Below are 26241 nucleotides of genomic sequence, written 5' to 3' on the forward strand. Positions count from 1 at the left end.
GGTTGAGATGCTAGGTTCATAAAATGATGTTACTTGTGGGGGTATATAGTACATAAGCCTTAGTATATAGTACATAGAGCACTTCCAAACTGAATTGATCACCAAAAAGTTCGCATTTGCTACTAAAACTTCAAACCTTCTCACATCCATAAAAAAAATGGAAACTTAAAACAAATAATGGATATAAAAAGAAGACCAATGGCAAAAGGTTTCTATCAAAAAAAATTTGTGGTATCACTTTTTGTCTAAAAAGTATAACATTTGAAACTTTGAAAATAGTAATTTTCCTAAATTTTTGAATTTTTACCCCCCAAAAAAGGAACGGATCACCGAAATGACACTACTAACATAAACTACAATGTCTCACGAGAAAACAGTCTCAAAATCACAGAGATATCTTAAAGCGTTGAAAAGTTATTACCACAGGAAGAGACACTGGTCAAATTTCAAAAAAAAGTAGCGAGCCTTAACCTGCAAACAGGCTGCGTCCTTAAGGGGTTAACCCAAAACAGCAATGTATATATATATGTTTATATATATATATATATATATATATACACACACACACACATATATATGCTGCTATATATACATTGGTGGCAGTGGAGGGACAAGTAGTGAGCACAGTGGGGAAAAATCATACTTACCAGCCTTTGACTCGGATGATGTTGCACACCCAAATACAGTAAACTCCAACGTCCTCCGAAAATTGCCGTTTGATGTCTGTTTCACTTGCACAGCCGCAGTGGTGACCTGCGGGCTACGCAAGAGAAAAGTTCTCGGGCAAGCGCAAGATTTCGGGAGAGTCGCATAATGACACTAGGGGGGCGGGAAATTAAAACGGAGACGTGTTATGAATAGCAAGCAGCAGGGGGGCGTGCATAATTTACTGAGCCGCGGGCCTCAGTGACGTCACCCTGAGCGATTCCAGTACTATTTGCAAAGATTATAAAGTCATTTTTGCCGCCATGCAGGAGCTGGGAAACAAGCGGAAAGAGGAGAGAACATCCCCTACAGGTAACGACCATTAGTTAGAGAACACTATAAAATGGTGATAGATGTCCTTTAAAATCTTTTGTACAGAAAAAAAATTCTTCATTTTACTATATTCTGAGACCAATAGTTTTTTTATCCTTAAGTGTACAGAGCTTTTTAAAGTGTCCTTTGATGAGATGCCATTTACATTGGTTTGGGACTGTACAACCTTTTGATTGCTTTTAGTTAAAATCTTTATGTTAAAATCTTTAGTTAAAATGGGCGTTTAGAACATTTGGACGCTATTTTCCATTACAGGGTTCACCGACGGGAATAACCGGTTTTTAGTATTGATAGATCGGGACTATTAAAATGCAGCGATACCTAACATGTTTTATGATTTATGTTTTTATATCAGTTTTAGGGAAAAGAGGGGGTTTTATGGGGTTTTTTTTGTTTACAATTTTTTAGACCCATATGGCACCTGAACTTTAGGTTGCCTGGTTGATCCTACCATATAGTATATAGTATAGTAGAATATGGGGATTTTGCACATGATCTGTCACATTGTACAACTGGCACATTATAACAGATCTTCAGAAATTATAACTCCTGCGGTCTGAAGACCACCATTGCTCCCTGATGACATCATGCACCCCAGCTGTTACATGCGGCCAGCAGCTTTGGTGGTGGCATGTAAATGGTTAACACCTGCAATCGGTGCGAGGCATCATACACCGGCTGCAGCACCATGCCGTTGGGGAATGTTATGGTGCAGGAAGGGGTTAAAGGACATCTAACATCAGAATTATTGATGGTAGATGCTTATTACTCACCTCCTCGTCCTGCGGTGCTTTTCAAGGACTCCTTGACTGCCGACTGAACTGCAGTGCTCACACAATAACATGATGCTTGCTGCTGCACTGAAGCCTCAGCAGATTTGGGGTTTTGGTAGGGGTGTGACTATTGTGTGGCTTCCATTATGCGAGCCGGCATTATGTCATTCTTTTTCATCTGGAAAAGTTGGGAGGTATGGGATTCTGATTCAGTTCTGGTATGTCTAATGAGGTTTTGCAGCAGCTCAGATGTTTATTGTGAAGTTCTGCTGCAGCAACATGAGTTTTGGCAATGCAAAACCTTTTGCTCATTCCCACTGGAAAGCATTTGGGTTGCGTTCTCACATTTGGAGTTAAAACTTCATCATTATCAGTTTTGAAACCAAAACCAAATTCAACTGTTCATGTAATATAATTCACCTGTCAAATAAACAAAACTGCACCACCTTTAGGGTGATGCCACACATGGCTTTTTGAACAGGATTTTGGTCCGTTTTAAAGCAGTCCGTCCAAAAACGCATGCATTTTTCTGACCAGTTTCAATTAAGATAATTGGCAAAACCTGTCAAAATCGGATGCGTTTTTTAACGCATGCATTTTTGGACGGACTGCTTAAAAAGTCTGTCCAAATGGGTTAGTCCTAATACCGACTAAGATGCAGTTTGAGGCTGTGTTCACACTTTGCATTTTGAAGTGCATTACAACCACTGAGGATAGGTGATTTGTCCAATTACATTACTGATAACATTTGCATTTACAAAACACATTGTAAAAGTAATGTCACCGCATACATTAACAATGTTTAACGCATATGTTAAATGTGTTAACACATACGTTTAATAATTACTTTTGTTAACGAGAAGCTATAATGTGCTTCAAAACCCAACATGTGAACGCACCCTGAGGGTGCGGTCACACATAGCACTAGGGTTGCAATTATGCAATGCTAGTGCCTGGGTGCCATGGAAACACGTTATTGGTAACCAGCACCCAGTGTCTTGGATTGTTTAAATGAGAGAAACTGGGTTCTGTTTATCGATCACATGTGTTTGCATGGAAATGCATAGGCGATTATGCCGGGGCCTGTCTCAGAGTGCGGTAACACGCTGTAGTTAAAACTGCATCACAATTAGTTTTGGGTTGGTTTTAGGTAACAAGTGAAAGACATCAAATCAACAGGTGAATGAAATCTGTGGAACAGCTTTCTCCTTCAAAATCAAATTCACCCATTCAATTCAGTTCATGTCGTCATGAGGTAGTTTTAGGTGCAGTTTTCAACTGAACAGGTGAAAGACATGAACTGAAGGAGTGAATTTGATTTTGAAGGGGAAACCTACTCCACAAATGTCATTCACCCATTCAGTTCATGTCGTTCACCTGTTCAATTGACAAAACTGCACCTAAAACTACCTCAAAGCTGATTGCAATGCAGTTTTAACTGCAACGTGTGAACGCACCCTTAACTGCAACGTGTGACTGCACTCTCAGGGTGCGTTCACACGTTGCAGTTAAAACTGCATAGCTATTAGCTTTGAGGTGGTTTTAGGTGCAGTTTTATCAATTGAACAGCTGAAAGACATGAACTGAATGAGTGAATTTGATTTTGAAGGGGAAACCTGCTCCACAAATGTCATTCACTCATTCAGTTCAGCTCTTTCACCTGTTCAATTGACAAAACTGCACCTAAAACCACCTCAAAGCTAATTGCGATGCAGTTTTAACTGCAACATGTGAATGCACCCTCAGGGTGCGTTCACATGTTGCAGTTAAAACTGCATCGCAATCAGCTTTGAGGTGGTTTTAGGTGCAGTTTTGTCAATTGAACAGGTGAAAGAGATTTTGAAGGGGAAACCTGCTCCACAAATGTAATTCACTCGTTCAATTCAAGTCTTTCACCTGTTCAATTGACAAAACTGCACCTAAAACCACCTCAAAGCTGATTGCGATGCAGTTTTATCTGCAACGTGTGAACGTACCCTCAGTTAAAACTGCATCGCAGTCAGTTTTGAGGTGGTTGAAGTGCTGATTTGTAAATTTCACAGGTGAAAGACATGAACTGAATGGGTGAATTCAAAACTAATTGTGATGCAGTTTTAACTTCCGCATGGCGTTGTATGGCTGAAGCGCCTGGTCCGACAAGTCCACCGCTCCCATGTACTTGTTATAATCTAAAATACAGTCTGGCTTGGGGGTGTCTGTACTGGTACCTCATACTGGGACAGGGGTGGTGGTGTGCCCATGTATTGTGGTTAATACAAGGACCTCCCTCTTGTCCTTGCATAGTCCCCTGCTTTCGTGCCTTTTAAGTTTATGCCCAAGCAGCTACTTAGGGAGACCTCTCTGCTTTCTGCGTACAGTGCCGCATGCCGCAGTATTTCTGGAAGCGAGGCACTGTAGAAATTGTCCAGGCAGAGGAGTTAGCCCTGGTCCAGCAGTGGGTGCACCAAATCCCACACTATCTTCCCTGTAACACTCAGGAAGGGGGGGCATTCTGGGGGCACTATAGTGGAGTCCTTTCCTTCATATACCCTGAACTTGTAGGTATACCCTGATGAACTTTTGCACAGCTTATACATCTTCACGCCATACCTCGACCTCTTACTGGGCAGGCACTGGCGGAATTGAAGTCTCCCTTTGAACTGTACCAGGGACTTGTCTATGCTCACATGTTTGGCGGGGGTATATGCCTGGGCAAACTTGACACTAAAATGATCTAATATTGGCCTGACCTTAAATAAACGATATTGACTGGGGTCACCTCTGGGTGGGCACTGTGTGTTGTCGGTGTGGTGCAAAAACTTATGGATGGCTTCAAAGCGCATCCTGCTCATTGCCATGCGGACCATCGGGGGATGGTACAGTATGTCTGTGCTCCAGTAGTCCCTGATTGTGGGTTTCTTAACTATCCCCATAAGAAGTATTATGCCCCAATACTTCTGCATCTCTGCTGCAGTGACAGGGGTCCACCTGTAGGGTTGTGCATAAAATGAAGTGGGGTTTTGGGCAATATGCTGTGCAGCATAGAGATTTGTCTGGAATACAATTAAATTCAACAGCTCTTCATAAAAAAAAAACTTTAAAAAGTCCACAGCTCTGAGCCCTGCCGTGTCAAAATTAATTCCAGGTTGGCCCAAAAAGTCAGGGACCTGAAAGGTATAATTATCTGGGGCTACCCATGTGGGGTCTGTGGAAGCGTCAGACGCTTCTCCCGCAGAAGTCTCAGACGCTTCTCCCGCAGAAGTCCCAGGCACTTCTCCCGCAGAAGTCCCAGGCACTTCTCCCGCAGAAGTCCCAGGCACTTCTCCCGCAGAAGTCCCAGGCACTTCGATCGCAGAAGTCCCAGGCACTTCGATCGCAGAAGTCCCAGGCACTTCGATCGCAGAAGTCCCAGGCACTTCGATCGCAGAAGTCCCAGGCACTTCGATCGCAGAAGTCCCAGGCACTTCGATCGCAGAAGTCCCAGGCACTTCGATCGCAGAAGTCCCAGGCACTTCGATCGCAGAAGTCCCAGGCACTTCGATCGCAGAAGTCCCAGGCACTTCGATCGCAGAAGTCCCAGGCACTTCGATCGCAGAAGTCCCTGGAACCCTATGGCGCCTTCTTGGGGGTCCTTCCAGGTCACTGGAAGATGAGCAGCCCCACTAGCTGACTCAGTGTCAGAGGCAAGCATGTTGTATGCCTCCAACACGGTGTACGTCTTCTGGGACATTGCACACAAAAAAATAAGAATGTGCACAAGAAAAAAAATTGAGAACGTACACCAGAAAAATTAGATGATGTGCACCCTACTACATGGATAAACCGTCTAGCAGGCACACAAAAAAAATGATAATGCGCACCAAACTACACGGACAAGCTGCACAGATGGCACACACAAAAAACAGATAAGTGCAAGGTTTATTATAAGGCTCCAAATATAATGGAGGCAGCAGAGGAAATGCTGATAAGTGAAATGGATGCGGCTTCAAAGGATGGAGAAGTACTTATCATGGGGGACTTTAATTACACAGATATTGACTGGGGGGGCAGAAACCTGCAGGTCCTTCAAAGGTAGCAGGTTCTTGTCAACAACAAAAGACAATAACCTGTCACAACTAGTTCTGGAGCCAACAAGAGGGGGGGGGGGGGGGCACTGCTGGACCTTATCCTAACCAACAGACCTGATAGGGTATCAAAACTACAGGTTGGCGGGGAACCTGGGTAACAGTGATCATAATATCATTGATTTTGTATTACGCTTTACTAAAAGTGTTAGTGAAGGGGCAACCAGCACTTTAAACTTCAGGAGGTCAAATTTTCAGCAACTAAGGGAAGACCTTAAAGGCATAGACTGGGACAATTTTCTCAAAGACAAAAGCCGTCCCCCCCCAAAAAAAGACACAATGAGGAATAATGTAAATTCTCTTTGAAATGTCAACAGTTTAACCCAGGAAGAGGTACAGCACCACCTACTAAGATAGATAAATCACTAGGGCCAGATGGCATACACCCCCGGGTTCTGCATGAACTATGTACTGTGATACACAGACCATTATTTTTAATATTTGAAGATTCACTGAGGACTGGTTATGTTCCACAGGACTGGCGTATAGCAAATGTGGTACCTATATACAAAAAAGGATCAAAAAGTGATCCGGGAAGCTACAGACCTTTTAGTCTAACTTCTGTGGTGGGGAAAATATTTGAGGAGTTTGTTAGAGATGCTATCCTGGAGTATCTCACTGCATAACCTTATAACACAGCGTCAGCATGTCAGACTTATCTGATTGGTTTCTACGAGGAGGTAAGTTCCAGAATGGATCTGGGAGACGCTGTGGATGTTGTATATCTAGACTTTTCAAAGGCATTTGACACTGTGCCGCATATAAGGTTGGTATATAAATGAGACTGCTGGGACTAGGGGAAAATCTGTGTATTTAGGTAAGTAATTGGATTACTGATAGAAAACAAAAGGTCCTCACTAATGGCACATTCTCAGATTGGGTTGACATTACCAGTGGAGTGCCACAGGGGTCAGTATCGGGGCCACTTCTTTTTAATATTTTTATTAATGACCTTGTAGTGGGTTTACACAGTCAAGTTTCAATATTTGCAGATGATACTAAGCTGTGTAAAGTTATAAATACTGAGGTCGATAGTTTAGCATTACAGAGAAATGGTTGATGAGGTTTAATGTAGATAAATGTAAAGTTATGCACTTAGGCCGTGGAAGCAAAAAGTATAATTATGTTCTAAACAGTCAATTACTTGGTAAAGCTGGAGCTGAAAAGGACTTGGGGGTATTGGTAGATGGTAAACAATTTTAGTGACCAGAGCCAGTTCGCTGATACGAAAGCAAATAAAATTATGGGATGTATCAAGAGATGAATAGATTCTCATGATAAAGACATAGTTTTGCCCTTATACAAATCCCTGGTCAGACCACAAAAGGAATATTGTGTACAGTTTTGGGCACCAGTGTATAAAAAGGACATAGTAGAGGAGAACAACCAAGATTATTAGGGGAATGGGGGGACTAGAATACAGTGACAGATAGCAAAATTTGGGATTATTCAGGTTAGAAAAAAGACGACTGAGGGGAGACCTCATTACAATGTACAAATACCTGAACGGACAGTACAAGGATTTCTGCAAACATCTTTTTATAAAGAATTTGTAAATGTGGGCACTCTCAAAGACAGGCTTTGGACCTCTCTAATCACATATAAAGCTTTTAATCAAATAAAAAGGGACATAAAAAATACGGAATAAACAAAAAAAGATACAATATTCTTATATAGATCGCAATCTGTACGTACATATACACAGTATAATATGTTAAAGGTGAAAAAACATAAATGGTTCTTCTTTCATTTAACCCCTTAACGCTGAAGCCACTTTTCACCTTCCTGACACGGCCCATTTTTTCAAATCTGCCCTGTGTCACTATAAGTGGTTATAACTTTGGAACGCTTTAACATATCCAGTTGATTTTGAGATTGTTTTTTCGTGACACATTGTACTTCATGTTGGTTGAGAAATTTAATCAATATGTTTAGTATTTATTAATGAAATAAATGGAAATTTGGCAAAAATTTTGAAAAAAACTGTGTTTTCCAAATTCAAAATTTTCTACTTTTTGGAAAGTTGGTCATATCACTAAAATAACTTGATAACTAACATTTTCCATATGTCTGCTTTAACTTGGCATCATTTTTCAAACATCTCTTCCTTTATTTTGGATGTTAGGAGGCTTATAACTTTAGGTGCAATTTTTCAGATTTTCACAAAAATCATCAAAACCTACTTTTGGAGGGTCAATTTAGTTAGAAGTGACTTTATAAGGCCCACATGACAGGAAACCCCCACAAATGACACCATTTTAGAAACTACACCCCTCAAAATATTCAAAACAACCTTTGTGAATTTTGTTAACCCTATGAACGTTTCATGAGGGTGAAAGATAAATGAAAGTGAAATTACAGAAATGTAATTTTATCTTACTATAGATTCATTGAACACTAAAATTTGCACCTTCACAATGGGTTAAAAAGGAAAATGCATTTTACCATGTTTAGGGCAATTCCTCCTGAGCATGCCAATACCCATTTTGTCACTGTACCCTGCTGTACGGGCACAGGGGGGCACTTGGAATGGAAAGAGCGTTGTTTTGTTTTTGGAGGGCAAATATGGATGAAAAGTTTTCATGTGACAGGATGCATTTGGAGAGCCATAATGGTACCAAAACAGAGGAAAGCCCCAACAAGAGACACCATTTTGGAAAGTACACCCCTTGGAGAGTTTAGCAAGGTGTAATTTGTGTATTTGCCCCAACAGGTGTTTGATTCAATTAGGCCCCAAAAAGGAAAAAGGTGAAAATTTTCTCAAAAAAGTCACTTTTACCCTAAATTTTTGTAAGCCACAAGGGATAAAAGATGAAACAACCCCCATAAATGTGTAGAACTATTTCTCCTAAGCACAGAACTGCACCACTTTTGCATATAAAGTGTTGTATGGGTGCAAAGTAGGGCTCAGAAGGGAAAGAGGGGCTTTGGCCTTTTAGAAGCCAGATTTGACAATCATCCTTTACATGTGTCAGGATGCATTTGGAGAGCCCTAGTGGTACCAAAACAGAGGGGAACCCCAACAAGTATCACCATTTTGGAAAGTGCACCCTTTGGAGAATTTAGCAAGGTGTAATATGTGTATTTTCCCCTACAGGTGTTTGCTTCAAATAGGTCCCTAAAAGGAAAAAGATGAACATTTTCCCAAAAAAGTCACTTTTACGGCAAATTTTTGTATCCCATAAGGCATTAAAGATGAAACAACCCCAAAAAATGTGTACTAGCATTTCTCCCGAGTATAAAATTGCCCCACACATGCAAATAAAATGTTGTATGGGTACGCAGTGAAGCTCTGAAGGGAAAGAGGGGCGTTGGCCTTTTAGAAGCCAAATTTGACATACATCCTTTACATGTGTCAGGATGCATTTAGAGAGCCCTAGTGGTACCAAAACAGAGCGGAACCCCAACAAGTTTCACCATTTTGGAAAGCACAACCCTTAGAGAATTTAGCAAGGTGTAATATGTGTATTTGTACGTAAAGGTGTTTGATTTAATTAGGACTTAAATAGGAAAAAGGTAAAAATTTTCCTATAAAGGTCATTTTACCCCTAATTTTTTATAGCCACAAGGGATAAAAAAATGTAATAACCCCCCAAAATGTGTAAACCTATTTCTCTCGAGTGTAGAAGTACCCCACATGTGTATATAAAATGTTGTATGGGCGCACAGTAAAAGGAAAGGGGGATGTTTGCCTTTTAGAAGCCAAATTTGACAGAAATGTTTGACATGCATTTGGAGAGCCCTAGTGGTATAAAACAGATAAGAATCCGAAAAGTGACCCTAATCTTTGAATGCACACCCCTTAGAGAATTTTGCAATGTGTAATATATGTATTTGCCCCTACAGGTGAATGATCCAATTAGGCCCTAAACATTAAAAAGGTGAAAATTTTCCTATAAATGTCACTTTACCCCTAATTTTTGTAAGCCACAAGGGATAATATATTAAATAACCCCAAAAAAGGTGTAAAACTATTTCTCCCGAGTGTAGAAGTACCCCACATGTGCATATAAAATGCTTTATGGGCGCACAGTAGAGGAAAAGAGGGGTGTTTGTCTTTTAGAGGCCAAATTTGACAGAAATCCTTCACATGTGTCAGGATACATTTGGAGAGCCGTAGTGGTACCAAAACAGAGGAAAACCCGAAAAGTGACCCTAATTGTTGAATGTACACCCCTTGGGGAATTTAGCAATGTGTAATATGTGGTGTAGTGTAATACACGTGGTGAAATGAGCATTTTGAACATATAGATGGTTTCCAAATATGATGTGCAATGGAGTCCAGGATGGAAATTGCAATTATTTCTGGAAAGTTCAGTGCCCGTTATGTGGCGCCCCTTATGAAATAATGGAGGGGTATAGGGAGCAACGGGACATAATAGTTGTTACAATTATTCATTTTACCGAAATTAATTCACAACAGGTTGGGCGTGAATTGTGAATGTGTTGTGTATAAGGAGGTAGAATATACCAGGGGACCAACTAAACTTTTGTCACTCTGGAGGTGTCGCAGGTCTCTTACCGTAGTAGTATATAGTGTCCATCATTAGTATATAGTGTCCATCCTAACTACTCTTTTGTAACAGACTCTTTATTGAGTCCTACCATTAGAAGCAGCAGAATTCACCGGGAAAATGCTGTGCTGGCAAAACACAGGAACATCTAAACCAGAGGTACTGGGGCCCCGTCCGTCTTGTCCCAATATTAGTTTCCTAATATCTTCCTCTTGAAAACGGAGAAATGATACGGCAGGACCTGCACATTGGAACAGCTCGTAAGAGTTGTACACCATAATCTGTACAATGTACACGGCCAGCACTTTTGTACCAAATCGTGGTTTTTCGTACGGAAATTATCGCCAAGTGTTGCTCTTATTCACCCTAGCGATGCCCATTGTGACGAATATTGCTGCTTTTGGCTGGACCAAATCGACCAGCCAATAGCGGCAAACATGGACAGAGGGGGGCAACAAAACCCCTCTGGACCGCAAGGCAAAATTGGTGGCTGTCAGGAACAGCCGCCACCCTGCCCCGATCACCGTGTCTACAGACATAGTGACTGGTATTACTGACGTCATAAGTAAATTCGCTGCTATTGGCTGGTCTGAATTGATGAGCCAGTAGCAGCGATCATGTGGGGGGGACGTAACCCTTCTGTTCCATGGGGCAGGATGGATGGACGTCAGGAACAGCCGCCATCTTGCCCCGATCACTGTATGAACCGTGTTAGCAAGTCACTTCCCGCCGCACCGTTCTATAACAACGCGCGTTGGGAATAGGCTATACAATCTTTATTTATTTTTTAAGCAATTTAGATGCATAAGGGCTTATTTTTTGCGAGATGAGATGCACTGTAAAAAAAACCTTCATTTTAGTGGGTTTTTAGCTTATTGAAGCAATTTTATTAACTTTTTACGTGTGGAGGAAAATAAAATCATCAATTCTTGTTTTGGATTTTTAGCATTTTTTTTGGGGGGTGTTCACTGTAGCATAACAATAATATATTATCTTTATTCTACGGATCACTACGATTACGGTGATACCTCATTTATATAGTTTATTTTATATTTGTCCAATTTTATTGAAGGAAAACTAGAATAGAAAAAATTGCATTTGTTTTAGTATTGCCATTTTTATAGCAGCATAACTATAGTATTTTTTGGTTGACGGAGCTGGTTGTGAGCTTATTTTTTGCGTGACAAGTTGTTCTTTTCACTGGTATCATTTTGGTGCTTGTAACTTTTTCGGATAACTTTTTAGAACATTTTTTGTAAAGCAATTTGATAAAAAGTTTTAATTTTTGGCAAGTTTTTGGGGTTTTTTTTTTACAACGTCCACCGAGGGGGTCCAATTATGTTTAGAATTTATTGTACAGATTGTTACGGACGCAGCGATACCAAATAAGTGGGGTTTTTTTGTGATTTAGTGTTTTTTATACTTTATTACTTGTGTACAGGGAAATGTGGTGTTTGGGGGGACTTTCACTTTCTTTTATTATTTATTTTTATTTTAAAAAAACCTTTATTTATTTTTTTTACTTTTTTTACAGTTAATGGCATCTAAGCTTGAACAAGTGATCTTCTGATCACTTGTTCAAGCTATTTTACAGGTTACACAGTGCAATACAGATGTATTGCACTGTGTAATGTAAGACACTGAGCATGCTGCGCATGCTCAGTGTCTTACAGCCGGGTCCTGCCAGAAGGCAGGGACCCGGCTTCCGGATGAAGATCGCGCAGCCCCGGGCACCGGCAGTCCCGGGGCTGCGATCGGAGGAGCGGACCCCCCCGGTAAGCGCCGCGGGGGGGTCCGATTCACTTTTACTAGGGTTTAAATGCCTCTAACACGCCGCGGTCAGCGCGACCGCGGCGTGTTAGGGGTTAACACCCGCGATCGGAGAAATCTCCGATCGCGGGTGTTAGAGGCAGGTGTCGGCTATAATATATAGCTGACACCCGCAGCTTCTGGCCCCGGCTCCGTTCAGGAGCCGGGGCCAGAAGCTTGACGTAATAATACTGCATTTTGCGGGAAAGCACCTCCCGCCATGCAGTACTATTACGTCAAATGTCGGGAAGGGGTTAAAGGAAACCTACCACTTGAAGTGGCAGGTTTAAGAAGAAAACACCGAGCACCAGCTCAGGGTGAGCTGGTGCCGGAGCTTATTTTTGTTAGTGTTTTAAACCGCTGTTTCACGGTTTAAAACACTTTTTAAACTTTATAGCCGGCGCAGGGAGGTACGCGCTTGGCGCTCACCATGCGCGCGGCTCTCCACTTCCTATGTAGCCGCGCGCACGGTCGCGCGCATGGTAAGCGCCGAGCGCGTACCTCCCTGCGCCGGCTATAAAGTTTAAAAAGTGTTTTAAACCGCGATACAGCAGTTTAAAACACTAAGAAAAATAAGCTCCGGCACCAGCTCACCCTGAGCTGGTGCTCGGTGTTTTCTTCTTAAACCTGCCATTTCAAGTGGTAGGTTTCCTTTAATATTTTACAGAGTCCTTCCCGTAATAATGAAAGAACAATATAAAAGTTCATATGGTATATATAAAATATAAAAAATTGTAAAAAATTGTATGAAGAAGGTGAATTGATGTCCAGGAGGCTTTTAACTATCAAGGTGCAGGGCCCTACACCTTTAGTATCTATTTGTAAACAATTTCTTAAACAGTTCAGGTGTTACCGAATCCAATTCATGTGCAAATGTCACAGTAATATTAGGCACTCACAATTTGGCTGATAAACGCTGGGAATCACAGTTTCCTCTCGATGTAGTTTCCTCCGTGTTCGTGCATTCGTCTGCATTGGACCTCAGGCCTAGGGTGACAGGGCAGCATGCCACAGACACATGCTCTCAATCCTCTATCTTAGGAAGAACTGGAACTTTCCTGCCATCAGGGAATTGTATTAATTCCAACTGAGGCTGGGAGTTCGCGGTTATCTGATCAACAACCGTTTACAGGTGAAACAAACATTACATCTGATAATCTCACAATAAAAACATACGCCTTCCAGGCAGAGATAAACCAGCTGCAATATCGACTATAGCCAGTAGATAGCCTCGCTACTGACGAACCTACAGAGTAGGCTGTTACACATTCACATATACTGAGTTCATTAAATTTCATGAACAGTAACAGTAATCAATAGAGATGAGCGAACAAACTCGTCCGAGCTTGATGCTTGTTCGAGCATTAGTGTACTCGAAACTGCTCGTTGCCTGGACGAGTATTTCACCAGCTCGAGAAAATGGCATCTCCCGCCGTTGTGATTTTTGGCGGCCAGAAACAGAGCCAATCACAAGCCAGGAGACTCTGCACTCCACCCAGCATGACGTGGTACCCTTACACGTCGATAGCAGTGGTTGGCTGGCCTGATCAGGTGACCCTGGAATAGACTAGCCCCTGCCCGCGCTGCTCGGATCATTCTCTGTCTGGATGCCGTTAGGGAGAGAGCTGCTGCTGCTCAGGGAAAGCGTTAGGGTGTTCTATTAGAATAGTGTTAGGCAGGAGTGATTCTACAAGAACCCAACAGCCCTTCTTAGGGCTACAATAATGTTATATATATATTTTTTTTATGTGCTTGTGGCTGGGCTTTTTGGCACTAGTAGTGCAGCTAGTACCATATTGTGAGGAATTTGCAGGGAGACTTGCGACCGTTGTGTTTAGCTCTTAGTGACACACATATCCAATTCAAACACCAAAGTGGGACAATGTATTAGGGGTTTGATTTGAATTTGGCACAGTCTGCTGATTTATTTTTTTTTACGTTTATTTTTTTTTATAACTCACAGTAATCTGGCAAAGCAGTGTGCTTTCAGTGTAGGCTAGACAATAGCCATAGGAGAACCCCAACGGCTTACTTAGGCCTACAATAGCGTTATATTTTACTTTTTTTTTGTTTGCTTGTGGCTGGGCTTGCTGGCACTAGTAGTGCAGCTAGTACCATATTGTGAGGTATTTGCAGGGAGACTTGCGACCGTTGTGTTAAGCTCTTAGTGACACACATATCCACCTCAAACACCGAAGTGGGACAATTTATTAGGGGTTTGATTTGAATTAGGCACAGTCTGATTTATTTTTTTTAATGTTTATTTACTTTTATAACTCAAAGTCATCAGGCACAGCACAAAATCCAGTTGTGTGTTGTCAGTGTAGGTTAGAAACTAGCCATAACAATAGGATAGCATCGTTTTGTTTAAAAAAAAAAACACAAAAAAACAAAAAAAAATTACAGTTTACACTTTAATTTTGAAAATGTTTAACCCGAGGGCTAGGGGCAGAGGACGAGGGCGTGGACGTGGGCGTCCAACTGCTGCAGGGGTCAGAGGCCGTGGTCCTGGGCGGGGTGAGACACCACCTGCTGATGAGGGAGCAGGGGAACGCCTCAGAGCTACACTCCCTAGGATCCTCATGTCTCAAGTTACTGGGACTCGTGGTAGAGCACTGTTGAGGCCAGAACAGTGCGAAGAGGTGATGTCGTGGATTGCGGACAATGCTTCTAGCCATTTGTCCACCAGTCAGTCCTCCACGCAGTCCACCCATGTCACCGAAATCAGCACTCCTCCAGCTCCTCCACCCCAGCCTCCTTCCCCCCAGTCTGCCCCCTCCCAGGATGATTTGGCATTTGAACCGGCATACTCTGAGGAACTGTTTTCTGGACCCTTCCCAGAGTCACAAACCACTTGTCTGGTTGCTGCTGAGCTATTTTCCGATGCCCAGATTTTTCACCGGTTGCAGTCTGTGGGTGATGATGACATTATTGACGTAGTGGAAGAAGTGTGTAAAGAGGTGTCGGACGATGTGTCGGTTGTCAGACAGTGGTGAAGTTGTTGTCAGGGCAGGAAGTCCGAGGGGGGAGCAGACTGAGGGATCGGAGGATGATGAGGTGACAGACCCAAGCTGGGTTGATAGGCCGGGTGAACACAGTGCTTCTGAGACGGAGGCGAGTCCTATACCAGAACAGGTTGGAAGAGGCAGTGGTGGGACCAGACGGAGAGGCAGGGCCAGAGCTGGTGCATCAGCGCCAAATGTTTCACGTAGTCAAGTTCCCGTGGCGAGGGCTAGATTTTCAGAAGTCTGGAGGTTCTTTAAAGAAACACCGGATGACCGACAGACTGTGGTGTGCAACCTGTGCCAAACCAGGATCAGCAGGGGTTCCACCACTACTAGCTTAACTACGACCAGTATGCGCAGGCATATGAATGCTAAACAACCCATTCAATGGCACCAAGCCCGTTCACCTCCGGCCGCGCACACCACTGCTCTTTCCCCTGTGTCATCTGGTAGTCAGCCCCCTGCCCAGGACCACGGCCCAAACACCTCCCGTGCGAAAACCCCATCTTCGCCTCCACGATCCTCCACAGCATCCACCAGCGTTCAGCTCTCCATACCCCAGACGCTGGAGCGCAAAAGGTAGTATAGTGCAACCCACCCACACGGCCAAGCCCTCAACGTCCACATCTCCAAACTGCTTAGCCTGGAGATGCTGCCCTATAGGCTGGTAGAGACCGAGGCCTTTCGAAACCTCATGGCGGAGGCCGCACCTCGGTATTCGGTCCCCAGCCGCCACTACTTTTCCCGGTGTGCCGTCCCAGCCCTGCACTAGCACGTGTCGGACAACATCATCCGTGCCCTGACCAACGCTGTTTCTGACAAGGTCCACCTGACCACGGACACGTGGACGAGTGCTGCCAGGCAGGGCCACTATATATCGCTGACGGCACATTGGGTTAACTTGGTGGAGGCTGGGACCGAGTCTGACCCTGGGGCTAGTCATATACTGCCGACGCCGAGAATTGCGGGGCCTACCTCGGTCCAGGTGTCTCAGGCTTACTATGCCTCCTCCTCCTCCCACCCCTCCTCCACCTCCTCCTACGAATTACCATCCGTGGGCATGGCGCCATCAGTCGGTAGCTCTAGGCACAGCAGCAGTGCCATCGCTAAGCGACAGCAGGCTGTGCTCAAACTGCTGAGCCTGGGCGATAAAAGGCACACCGCCCAAGAGCTATTACAGGGCATCACGGCGCAGACTGATCTGTGGCTGGCACCGCTGAACCTGAAGCCAGGCATGGTTGTGTGTGACAACGGCCGTAACCTGGTGGCGGCTCTGCAACTCGGCAGACTGACACATGTGCCATGCCTGGCCCATGTGTTAAATCTCATAGTTCAGCGGTTCCTTATACCCCAATCTGTCTGATTTGCTCACGAAGGTGCGCCGCATCTGTGCGCATTTCAGGAAGTCCAGCACAGATGCTGCCACTCTCAGGGCAGTGCAGCTCCGCCTCCAACTGCCCGCTCACCGACTGTTGTGCGACGTGCCCACGAGGTGGAATTCAACATTAACCATGTTATCCAGAGTTTACCAGCAGCGCAGAGCGATTGTAGACTGCCAGATGTCAACTTCCACCAGAACTGGTAGTCAGGTCAGTCAGCTTCCTCAAGTCTACAATGAGGAGTGGACGTGGATGTCTGATATCTGTCAGGTGCTGAGTAACTTTGAGGAGTCAACACAGATGGTCAGTGGCGATGCTGCCATCATCAGCCTCACCATCCCGCTGCTTGGCCTGTTGAAAACCTCTCTGGTCAGCATGAAGTCGGAAGCTTTGCGCTCGTCACAAGAGACGGGGGAAGAAGATTCCCTTGTTGATAGCCAAAGCACCCTCAGGTCTGTTTCTCAGTGCATATCGGAGGAGGTGGAGGAGGATGAGGAGAATGTTGGCGAGACAGAAGAGGGGAGCATTGTTCAGTCCTTCACTGTTCAGCGTGTATGGGCAGAAGAAGAGGAGTTGGAGGAGGAGGATCCATTTCCTCCTCCTCCAACTCCTCTTCTTCTGCCCATAGTCAGGCCAGTGAGGGGAGTGAATTCTTGCGCGTTGGGACTCTGGCGCATATGGCAGATTTCATGCTAGCCTGCCTATCCCGTGACCCTCGCGTTCAAAGAATTTATTCCAGCACCGATTACTGGGTATTCACTCTCAATGTTCTCAATGAAATAAAGATCTGGGGAGTTTCCAGGCCATGGACCCAAAATTTAGTGATCACCTTTGCTTTATGGCAAGGTGCTCCATCATGCTGGAAAAGGCATTGTTGATCACCAAACTGCTCTTGGACGGTTGCGAGAAGTTGCTCTTGGAGGATATTCTGGTACCATTCTTTATTCATGGATGTGTTTTAAGGCAAGACTGTAAGAGGGCCGAATACCCTGGCTGAGAGGCAACCCCACACATGAATGGTTGCAGAATGCTTTACAGTTGGCATGAGACAAGACTGGTGGTATTGCTCACCTTGTCTTCTCCGAACAAGCTGTTTTCCAGATGTTCCAAACAATCGGAAAGGGGATTCATCAGAGAAAATGACTTTACCCCAGTTCTCAGCAGTCCACTCCCTGTACCTTTTGCAGAATATCAGTCTGTCCCTGTTTTTTTATCTGGAGAGAAGTGGCTTCTTTTCTGCCCTCCCTGACACCAGGCCTTGCTCCAAGAGTCTCCGACTCGCAGTGCATGCAGATGTACTCAGACCTGCCTGCTGCCATTCCTGAGCAAGCTCTGCGCTGCTGGTAGCCCGATCCCGAAGCTGAAACACTTTTAAGAGATGTCCTGGAGCTCGCAGGTCCTTCTTTGGTTCCCTGGAGCCTTCACTTGTTGAATTCCTTGATGATGCGATAGATTGTTGACTGAGGTTCAATCTTTCTAGCTGCGATATTCTTCCCTGTTAGGCCAGTTTTGTGCAGTGCAATGATGACTGCACGTGTTTCATTAGAGATAACCATGGTTAACAGAAGAGAAACAATGATGCCAAGCACCAGCCTCCTTATAAAGTGTCCAGTGGTGTGATTCTTACTTAATCATGACAGATTGATCTCCAGCCCTGTCCTCATCAACACCCTCACCTGTGTTAATGGAGCAATCACTGAAATGATGCTAGCTGTTCCTTTTAAGGCAGGCCTGCAATGAAGTGAAATGTGTTTTGGGGAAAAAATTTCATTTTCTTGGGAAATATTGACGTTTGCAATTAATTGCTGTTAAGCTAATCACTCTTTATAACATTCTGGAGTATATGCAAATTGCTTTTGCTCATGTCTGTATACTCTCTATGAGAGGGCCCGACTGGGGTACCTAGGGCCCACTAGTGAAACTGATTCTGGGGGCCCACCTACTGCTTCATGGATATATCTGGATTAAATGTCTATTTTTAGGAATTAAGCAAATGCATATGGCTCATTTACACAATTTTAAAAGTGTGGCGTTTTGAACCCATCTTTGGGCTGTTTTTAAACAGTCCGTTAAAAAACGCATGCGTTTTGAAAACGCATACATTTTTGAAAACACTTTCCCATTCATCACAATTGGGGAAAAACTGACAAAAAAACGGAAAAATGGCTGCATTTAAAAAAAAACGGATGTGTTTTCAAAAACACACGCATTTTTTAACGGACTGCTTAAAAGCGGCCCAAAAACAGGTTAAAAACATGTGCCACCACCCTTGAGGGCGCGTTCACACGTTCTGCTAGCGCCGCGTTCATAATGCGACGCTAGCGCACAGGGGGCGGAGTTTGGGCCGATCGCATATGCGTTTACAGAGAAACGCATGCGATCGAGTTATTAATCGCATGCGTTTCCCGGGAAACGCATATGCGATCGCCCCGAGCCCCGCCCACTGTGCGCTAGCGTCGCATTATGAACGCGACGATAGCGGAACGTGTGAACGCGTCCTAAAAGTTTGTGTGCCTCTCAAAAACTCAACACAAAGACAAAAATGCAACATATAGACAGAAGGGCTGCAAAGACATACATTTAAATAGAAAAGGGATCAGAAGCCTCTTTCCAAATGAACATGGCACATGTGGCGTTTTGAACCAGTTTTTGGGACGTTTTTAAGCAGCCCGTTAAAAAATGCATGCTTTTTAACAACACATGCATTTTTGAAAACACATACTTTTTTTGAAAACACATCCGTTTTTTCTGTTTTTGTCAGTTTTTCCCAATTATGATAATTACAGGCTTAGCCCTCTTCACACACACTTGAAGGAAAATGTATCATACGCTGGTGCTCCTGCACCAGAGAATGATAACGGCCAAGCCCTCCCCTTGTGGCACTGGATACATCAGGAGGTTTAGCCCACTCTGCGCCTGCAATCATTTGAAAAAACGGCAAACAAAAGTTTTTTAACCCCTAGGCGCACCAGGACGTTATAGTACGTCCCCGGGGCTAGATGCTTAGCGCACGGGGACGTTCTATAACGTCCTGCTTCTGACACCGGCTCATGAACGGAGCCGGTACCAGAAGCAGCGGCTGTCAGCTGTCTAGTACAGCTGACAGCCTGCGCTAACACCCGCGATCGGAGCCACAAAAAACACAAAAAACCCCGCATATTTGGTTTTGCCGCGTCCGTAACAATCTGTATAATAAAACAGAATCGTTACTGGACCCGCACGGTACACGCCGTAGAAAAAAAACGCAAAAACGTTCCGAAAAAAGATAATTTTTAATTAATACCCTATAAAAAATGCTCTAAAAAGTAATTGAAAAAATGTTATGCACTCCAAAATAAGCCCACTAAAAAGAACAACTCTTCTCGCAAAAAATAAGCCCCTAACCAGATAAGCCGAAAAATAAAAAAGTTATGCATATGAAAAGATGGTGATGCTAAAATGAACAAGATTTTCTCCAAATTGGTTTTTATTCAGTACAATTGAATAAAATACACAAAACCCCCACATATTTGGTATCCCTGCGTCCGTAACAATCTGCATAATAAAACAGAATCGTTATTAGATCCGCAAAGTGAACCCCGTAAAAAACAAAACAAAAAAAAGCTCCAGAAAAAAGATCATTTTCAATTAATACCCTATAAAAATGCTCTAGAAAGGGATTTAAAAAATGTTATGCACTCTAAAATAAGACCACTAAAAAGAACAATCCTTCTCGCAAAAAATAAGCCCTTAAACAGATTTGTGAGGCGAAAAATAAAAAAGTTATGCATATGAAAGACGGTGATGCTAAAATTAACAACATTTTTGCCAAATTACTTTTTATGCAGTAAAAATGGGAAAAAAATAAAAAATCTATATAACTGAGGTCTTTTTGTAATCGTGGCGACCCATAGAATAAAATTAATATACTATTTTTATGGTATGGTAAGCAGCCAAAAAAAAAAAAACATAAAAATCTTCCTGAAAAGTGATGATTTTCATTTCCTCCACCAACAAAGAGTTAATAAAATCTCACCAATTAGCCTATAGATTCCCCCAAATTACGTACCAGAAAAGTGCATCTCATGTGGCAAAAGAAATAAGCCCCTATAGGTCCACATTAAAAAAAAGAAAAAAATTATAGCGTGTACAATGTGACATGGCAAATCTGATCTGGATGGCACCTCCTTCCCTTCTATGCCCGGCCGTGCGCCCATACAGCAGGTTACCACCACATGTAGAGTATCAGTGCACTCGGGAGAAATTGGGTAACAAACTTTGTGGAGCTTTTATTCATTTAATCCTTTGTAAATGTTTAATTTTCCACCCAAAATGGGTGTATTGTGAAAAAATATTACAATTTGCAGACTACACCTCCATTTTGTTTTAACCCCTATAAAACACGTAAAGCGTTAACAAACTTCTTAAAAGTGGTTTTTCATACGTTGAGGTGTGTAGTTTCCACAATGGGGTAATTTACGAGTCTCACTATTATTTAGGCCTCTCAGTGTCAATTAGAAGTTGAGCAGGTTCATCTAAATACAGGTTTTGGTGATTTTACAAAAAATTTGAAAAATGATACCTAAATTCTGAGCCTCATAACATTCTAGTAAAATATGTGGAATCTTAAAAAACCATGCCAACATAAAGCAGACATTTGGGAAATGTAAGTTATGAATTTATTTGGGAGCTATGACTATCTGCATCAAAAGTAGAGAATTTAGAACGTTGAAAATAAAGAATTTTTCCAAATTTTTGCCAAATTTAGTTTTTTTTCATAACTAAACACAAAAGATATCATCCAAATTTTTAAACTAATTTGAAGTACAATGTGTCACGAGAAAACAATCTCAAAATCCCCTGGATATCTAATAGCGTTCCAAAACTATAACCACTTATAGTGACACAGGTCAGATTTGAAGAATGGGGCCGCGTCCTTAAGGCCAAAAGAGGCCGAGTCCCGTAGGGGTTAAATGCAGACCGCGCCACCCGCCAGATTTGCAGTGCTCCTATATGCCCACACAGCATGGAGGTGGTGTATTTGCAAATTGAATCGCAAATCTTTGCACTGCTTAAGAGTTGCAATTATGTCACTGCTTCCATGCCAGAAAACAGGCATAGAAGCAGTGATAAACCTCCCCCTCCTGTATAATGCAGCAACACTTGTCGATAACACATGTGATCAGTGCTGGCACCAAAAAGGTTGTTAACCTACTAATTGCCGCAGGGAGCATTTCATGATGCGTTCACACGGTGCATCAGTGCATGTGTTTTCAAACACGTCACAACAGCTGAGAAGAGGAAATTTGCCTGATTACATTGCTGTCAACATTGAGTTTACAAAATGTTTGCATTAACAGTTTTGACAAACACAAGCATTAACACAGCGTTAGCGCATGCAATTTGCAAATTTAATGTTAACAGCAATGTAATCAGGCAAATGTCCTCTTCTCAGCTGTTGTAATGTGTTTGAAAACACATGTGTTAATGCCACATGTAAACGCACTCGCATGTGAATGCAAGAATATGCTTCAATACAGATGTATTGCAGTATATGGTAGGAATGATACCCCCTTGTGGTCTGCAAATACAGTAAAAAAAAAAAAAAGTAAAAAGAAATCTAAAAATTTTAATCACCCCCCAAAACTGATATAAAAATAAATAAAATCACATACATGTTCAGTATCACCAAGTCCCAAAATTCTTAAACTATAAAAAAATTAAAATGGTAATTCTTGATGGTGAACCGCACAATGGATCACAACACATGACAGAGATGCATATTTTTTGCTGTTTAGCAACACATAAAACATAAGTGATCGAAAAGTTGTATAGACCCCCAAAATGGTAGCAATAAATATGTCAGCTCATCCTGCAAAAAATTACACCTTATACACCAAAGTATGAAGTTAAAATTAAAGGGGTTAGCCACTTTCAGTAAATAATTTATATTATTTGTGTAATGAAAAGTTATACAATTTTCCACTATACTTTTTGTATCAATTCCTCATGGTTTTCTAGATCTCACCTGGCTGTCCTGCTATAGAAAGCTTCTATGTTTACCTCCAGTGGTTAGAATCTGTTCATGCTGATGTGATCACTGACACGCAGTTGCAGGAGCCATTATTATCACAGAGTAATAGGAGTTAAGTGATAATAATGGCTTGTCCACCTGCATGTTTTATTAAAATGAGGGAGTGGAGCCAACAGACGTCAGGGCAGCACCAGTGAAATTTAATGAGCTAAATATATGCAATTATTATAGTGAGTCCACTTGCATTTACCAGTGGGGATGTTGTAGACTAAGGGTGAAGACACACATGGCGTTTTTAGGCCGTTTTTGGGCCGTTTGATGATGCACGCGTTTTTTGACAGGTTTGAGCAATTATCTTAATTCAAACTGGAAACGCCTGCGATCGGGAACGAGCCGCCGATGTTTTGCGTCAATTTAATGCAAAACACCGGTTGGCCACCCCTGTGGGTGCGTCTTTGTCTGCGTTTGCAAACCTTAGGGCAGTGATGGCGAACCTATGGCACGGGTGCCAGAGGCGGCACTTAGAGTCCTTTCTGTGGGCACCCGGGCCATTGCCCAAGCACACCAGACAGGACTCAAATAATCTTCCTGCAGTTCCAAGCAACTTAAAAGATGCTGCTTCCAGTCATATTTTGATACTTACTTTGTTACTTGGGACTATAGGAAGAGGGAGAATGAGTAGACAGGGCCGAATTATCTTTGGAGGAGCTCCTGCTGGCCCCACGATTTTCTCTGTACAGAGGGACACTGGAAAGAAGCTAAAATGATGAAAATTTTCCATCTTTCTACTGTGATGATTGAAAATTGTTGAACAGGGAGCAATAAGTTACTGCTTTAATTTTTGGTTGGCACCTCACGATAAATCAGGGGGGGTTTGGGTCGGAGTTTGGGCACTCGGCCGCTAAAAGGTCCGCCATCACTGCCTTAGGGTGATGGCACACGTAGCATTTTGAACACATTTTTGGCACGTTTTAAGCAGTCAGTCATAAAAAACCCATGCGTTAAAAACCGCATGCATTTTTGAAAACTGCATGCAATTTTGAAAATGCATGCGTTTTTGACCAGTTTTTATTAAGATAATCGGTCAAACCTGTCAAAAACTGATGCGTTTTCAAAAAACTGATGAGTTTTCAAAAAACTCATGTGTTTTTTAACAGACTGCTTAAAAACGGGCCAAAAACGTGTTAAAACGACACGTATGCCATCACCCATAGATGCTACAGGGCTATATTTTAGGTGATACAGTGCAAACCCTGTAGGTCTTATCAGACAGGGCAAAAACTATTTTGGTTTTGTAGGGGTTCTCACTTAAAACCAAGCTCACATTGATACTTGCATATTTTGATTATAAGAGTATACTTATACTAACTATAATAGGGTTTACAATATAAAGTGAGTTTTGACACTGTGCTTTTAACACACATCCCATTTGAGCATGCTATAGCACTGCTACCTTGATATACTTTTCATATATGTGAAAATAAAGGTGACATTTTATAATATAATTTTTAGTAAGGATATGTGCTGAATTTTTCTGACAATGGCAGTCCTGTGTACAACACATAAATATTTGATTACAATTTTAATATACTCATTATTTCAGTTGGGTATTATAAACTTTAACCAATATGTACCTGAGAATAGCCAATAACTCCGCCACTTTCATCCAGCACATTAAAATTAATGATGGGACCCTGCACATCAAAGGTCCTAACTTCCGTGTCAGTGTAGATGCGTATTACAGGTCGTCCATTAGCATAATGCAGAGCAGCAAGCACATTGTAGGTGTAGCTGGTCAGTGCATGAGTATGATTCTTTATATTCTCCATGCCACCTGTAACAGAATATATTAACTATTTTATGTGCACTCATTTTCTGTACATTTACTACAAAAAGTCATTTCAATTTTTGAAGATTCATTTTACAAAAATGTTATCTCTGTATATGGAACTATATATAAAACTGTAATAGAAACAAACTGATGGAAAAAAAAACATGCAATACAAAATTATTCCAAAAATGGTACTAAAGATCTATGTACACAATTGCATTGATTTTTGAATAATATTTTGGCTGAGGCTCAAATCGTTAGATTTTTGTATAAGGTCACAAACTACCGCTCTCTTGGCCAGAGGCCAAAAGGCCTTGAGCTAACTTCACAAACTGTGGACAGCAAACAGTCTGGGAGGGTATGTTTAAATTGAGGTCTCATTTCAGTCAGAAATCTACATATATATCTATATCCATATATCCAGAAAAAACAATTATGGCGGCACTCACTCTAAAAGGTTATAACTCAGGTGCACTTCCCAGGGTTTAGATCAACACCGCTTCTTAATAAAATACGAAAAAATGGCAGCACTCCGAGATTTCAATATAAGCAAAACAACATACTTTTTATTCCAACATGTGTCTGCTACATTTCGGCTCCTCACATCTGGAGCCTTTTTTTTTTTCAAGAGTACTTGAAAAAGGCTCCAGATGTGAGGAGCCGAAACGCAGCGGACACATGTTGAAATAAAAAGTACATTGTTTTGCTTATATTGAAATCTCGGAGTGCTGCCATTTTTTCGTATTTTATATCCATATATCTATATTCACCTATCTAATTAAGCTCTGTATATTGTAACTAGCTGGATTGTTTTGCTGTGTATGTGATGCTAGACATTTACCATAGTATATTTCTGGTGAAAAATTCATGACCTTTTAGTACTTACCCATCACTACAGTCTATATTCAATAAAAGGTCAAGGACCTCTGGGAGCTTCTGCAAACATTGAGCAGTTGTCATTATATCTCCCGACCCCCCACCTTCCCTTATTACATTTACATATAAATTATGTCACCCTTCTGTGTATTTAGCATCACCATGTATAGTCAGTTACAGATCTCAGGTCTGAAAGCCCTGTCAGCTAGAAATGGGGTAAGAACCACCACACCACCTTATTTCCTATTTTTTAACTAATTGTGTTAAGTCTTTCATTATAGAGTAATAGGGTTGCATAATGCATCGAAATGTCGGTACTTATACGATACTTCAAAGCCAGAACGGTTGAATACCAGGTTTCTGTTACTTGCGGCACTAAACGACTTCCACAGACTCTACAGACTCCTTGTATTTGTCTGCACCATTAGAGATGAGCGAACATACTCGTCCGAGCTTGATGCTCGTCCGAGCTTGATGCTCGTTCGAGCATTAGCGTACTCGAAACTGCTTGTTGCTCGGATGAATACTTTGCCCGCTCGAGAAAATGGCATCTCCCGCCGTTGTGATTTTTGGCGGCCAGAAACAGAGCCAATCACAAGCCAGGAGACTCTGCATTCCACCCAGCATGACATGGTACCCTTACACGTCGATAGCAGTGGTTGGCTGGCCAGATCAGGTGACCCTGGAATAGACTAGCCCCTGCCCGCGCTGCTCGCATCATTCTCTGTCTGGATGCCGCTAGGGAGAGAGCTGCTGCTGGTCAGGGAAAGCGTTAGGGTGTTCTATTAGAATAGTGTTAGGCAGGATTAATTCTACAAGAAACCAACAGCCCTTCTTAGGGCTACAACAACGTTTTATTTTACTTTTTTTTGGTTTGCCTGTGGCTGGGCTTGCTGCCAT

At 42.4% G+C, this 26241-nt stretch overlaps 1 protein-coding gene across 5 annotated transcripts in view; it reads right to left on the reverse strand.

The window, feature by feature from the left end:
* Positions 1-26241, reverse strand: part of MOCOS (molybdenum cofactor sulfurase) — a 551645-nt gene that overhangs the window by 239529 nt on the left and 285875 nt on the right. For all 5 annotated transcript variants that reach the window (XM_072152958.1, XM_072152962.1, XM_072152959.1 and 2 more), the window contains one exon: positions 24269-24468. In XM_072152958.1, the coding sequence (XP_072009059.1) occupies positions 24269-24468 (200 nt within the window). The remainder of the gene's footprint in view (positions 1-24268; positions 24469-26241) is intronic.

The sequence above is a fragment of the Engystomops pustulosus genome, chromosome 5 (assembly GCF_040894005.1).
Source record: "Engystomops pustulosus chromosome 5, aEngPut4.maternal, whole genome shotgun sequence".
Lineage (NCBI taxonomy): Eukaryota > Metazoa > Chordata > Amphibia > Anura > Leptodactylidae > Engystomops > Engystomops pustulosus.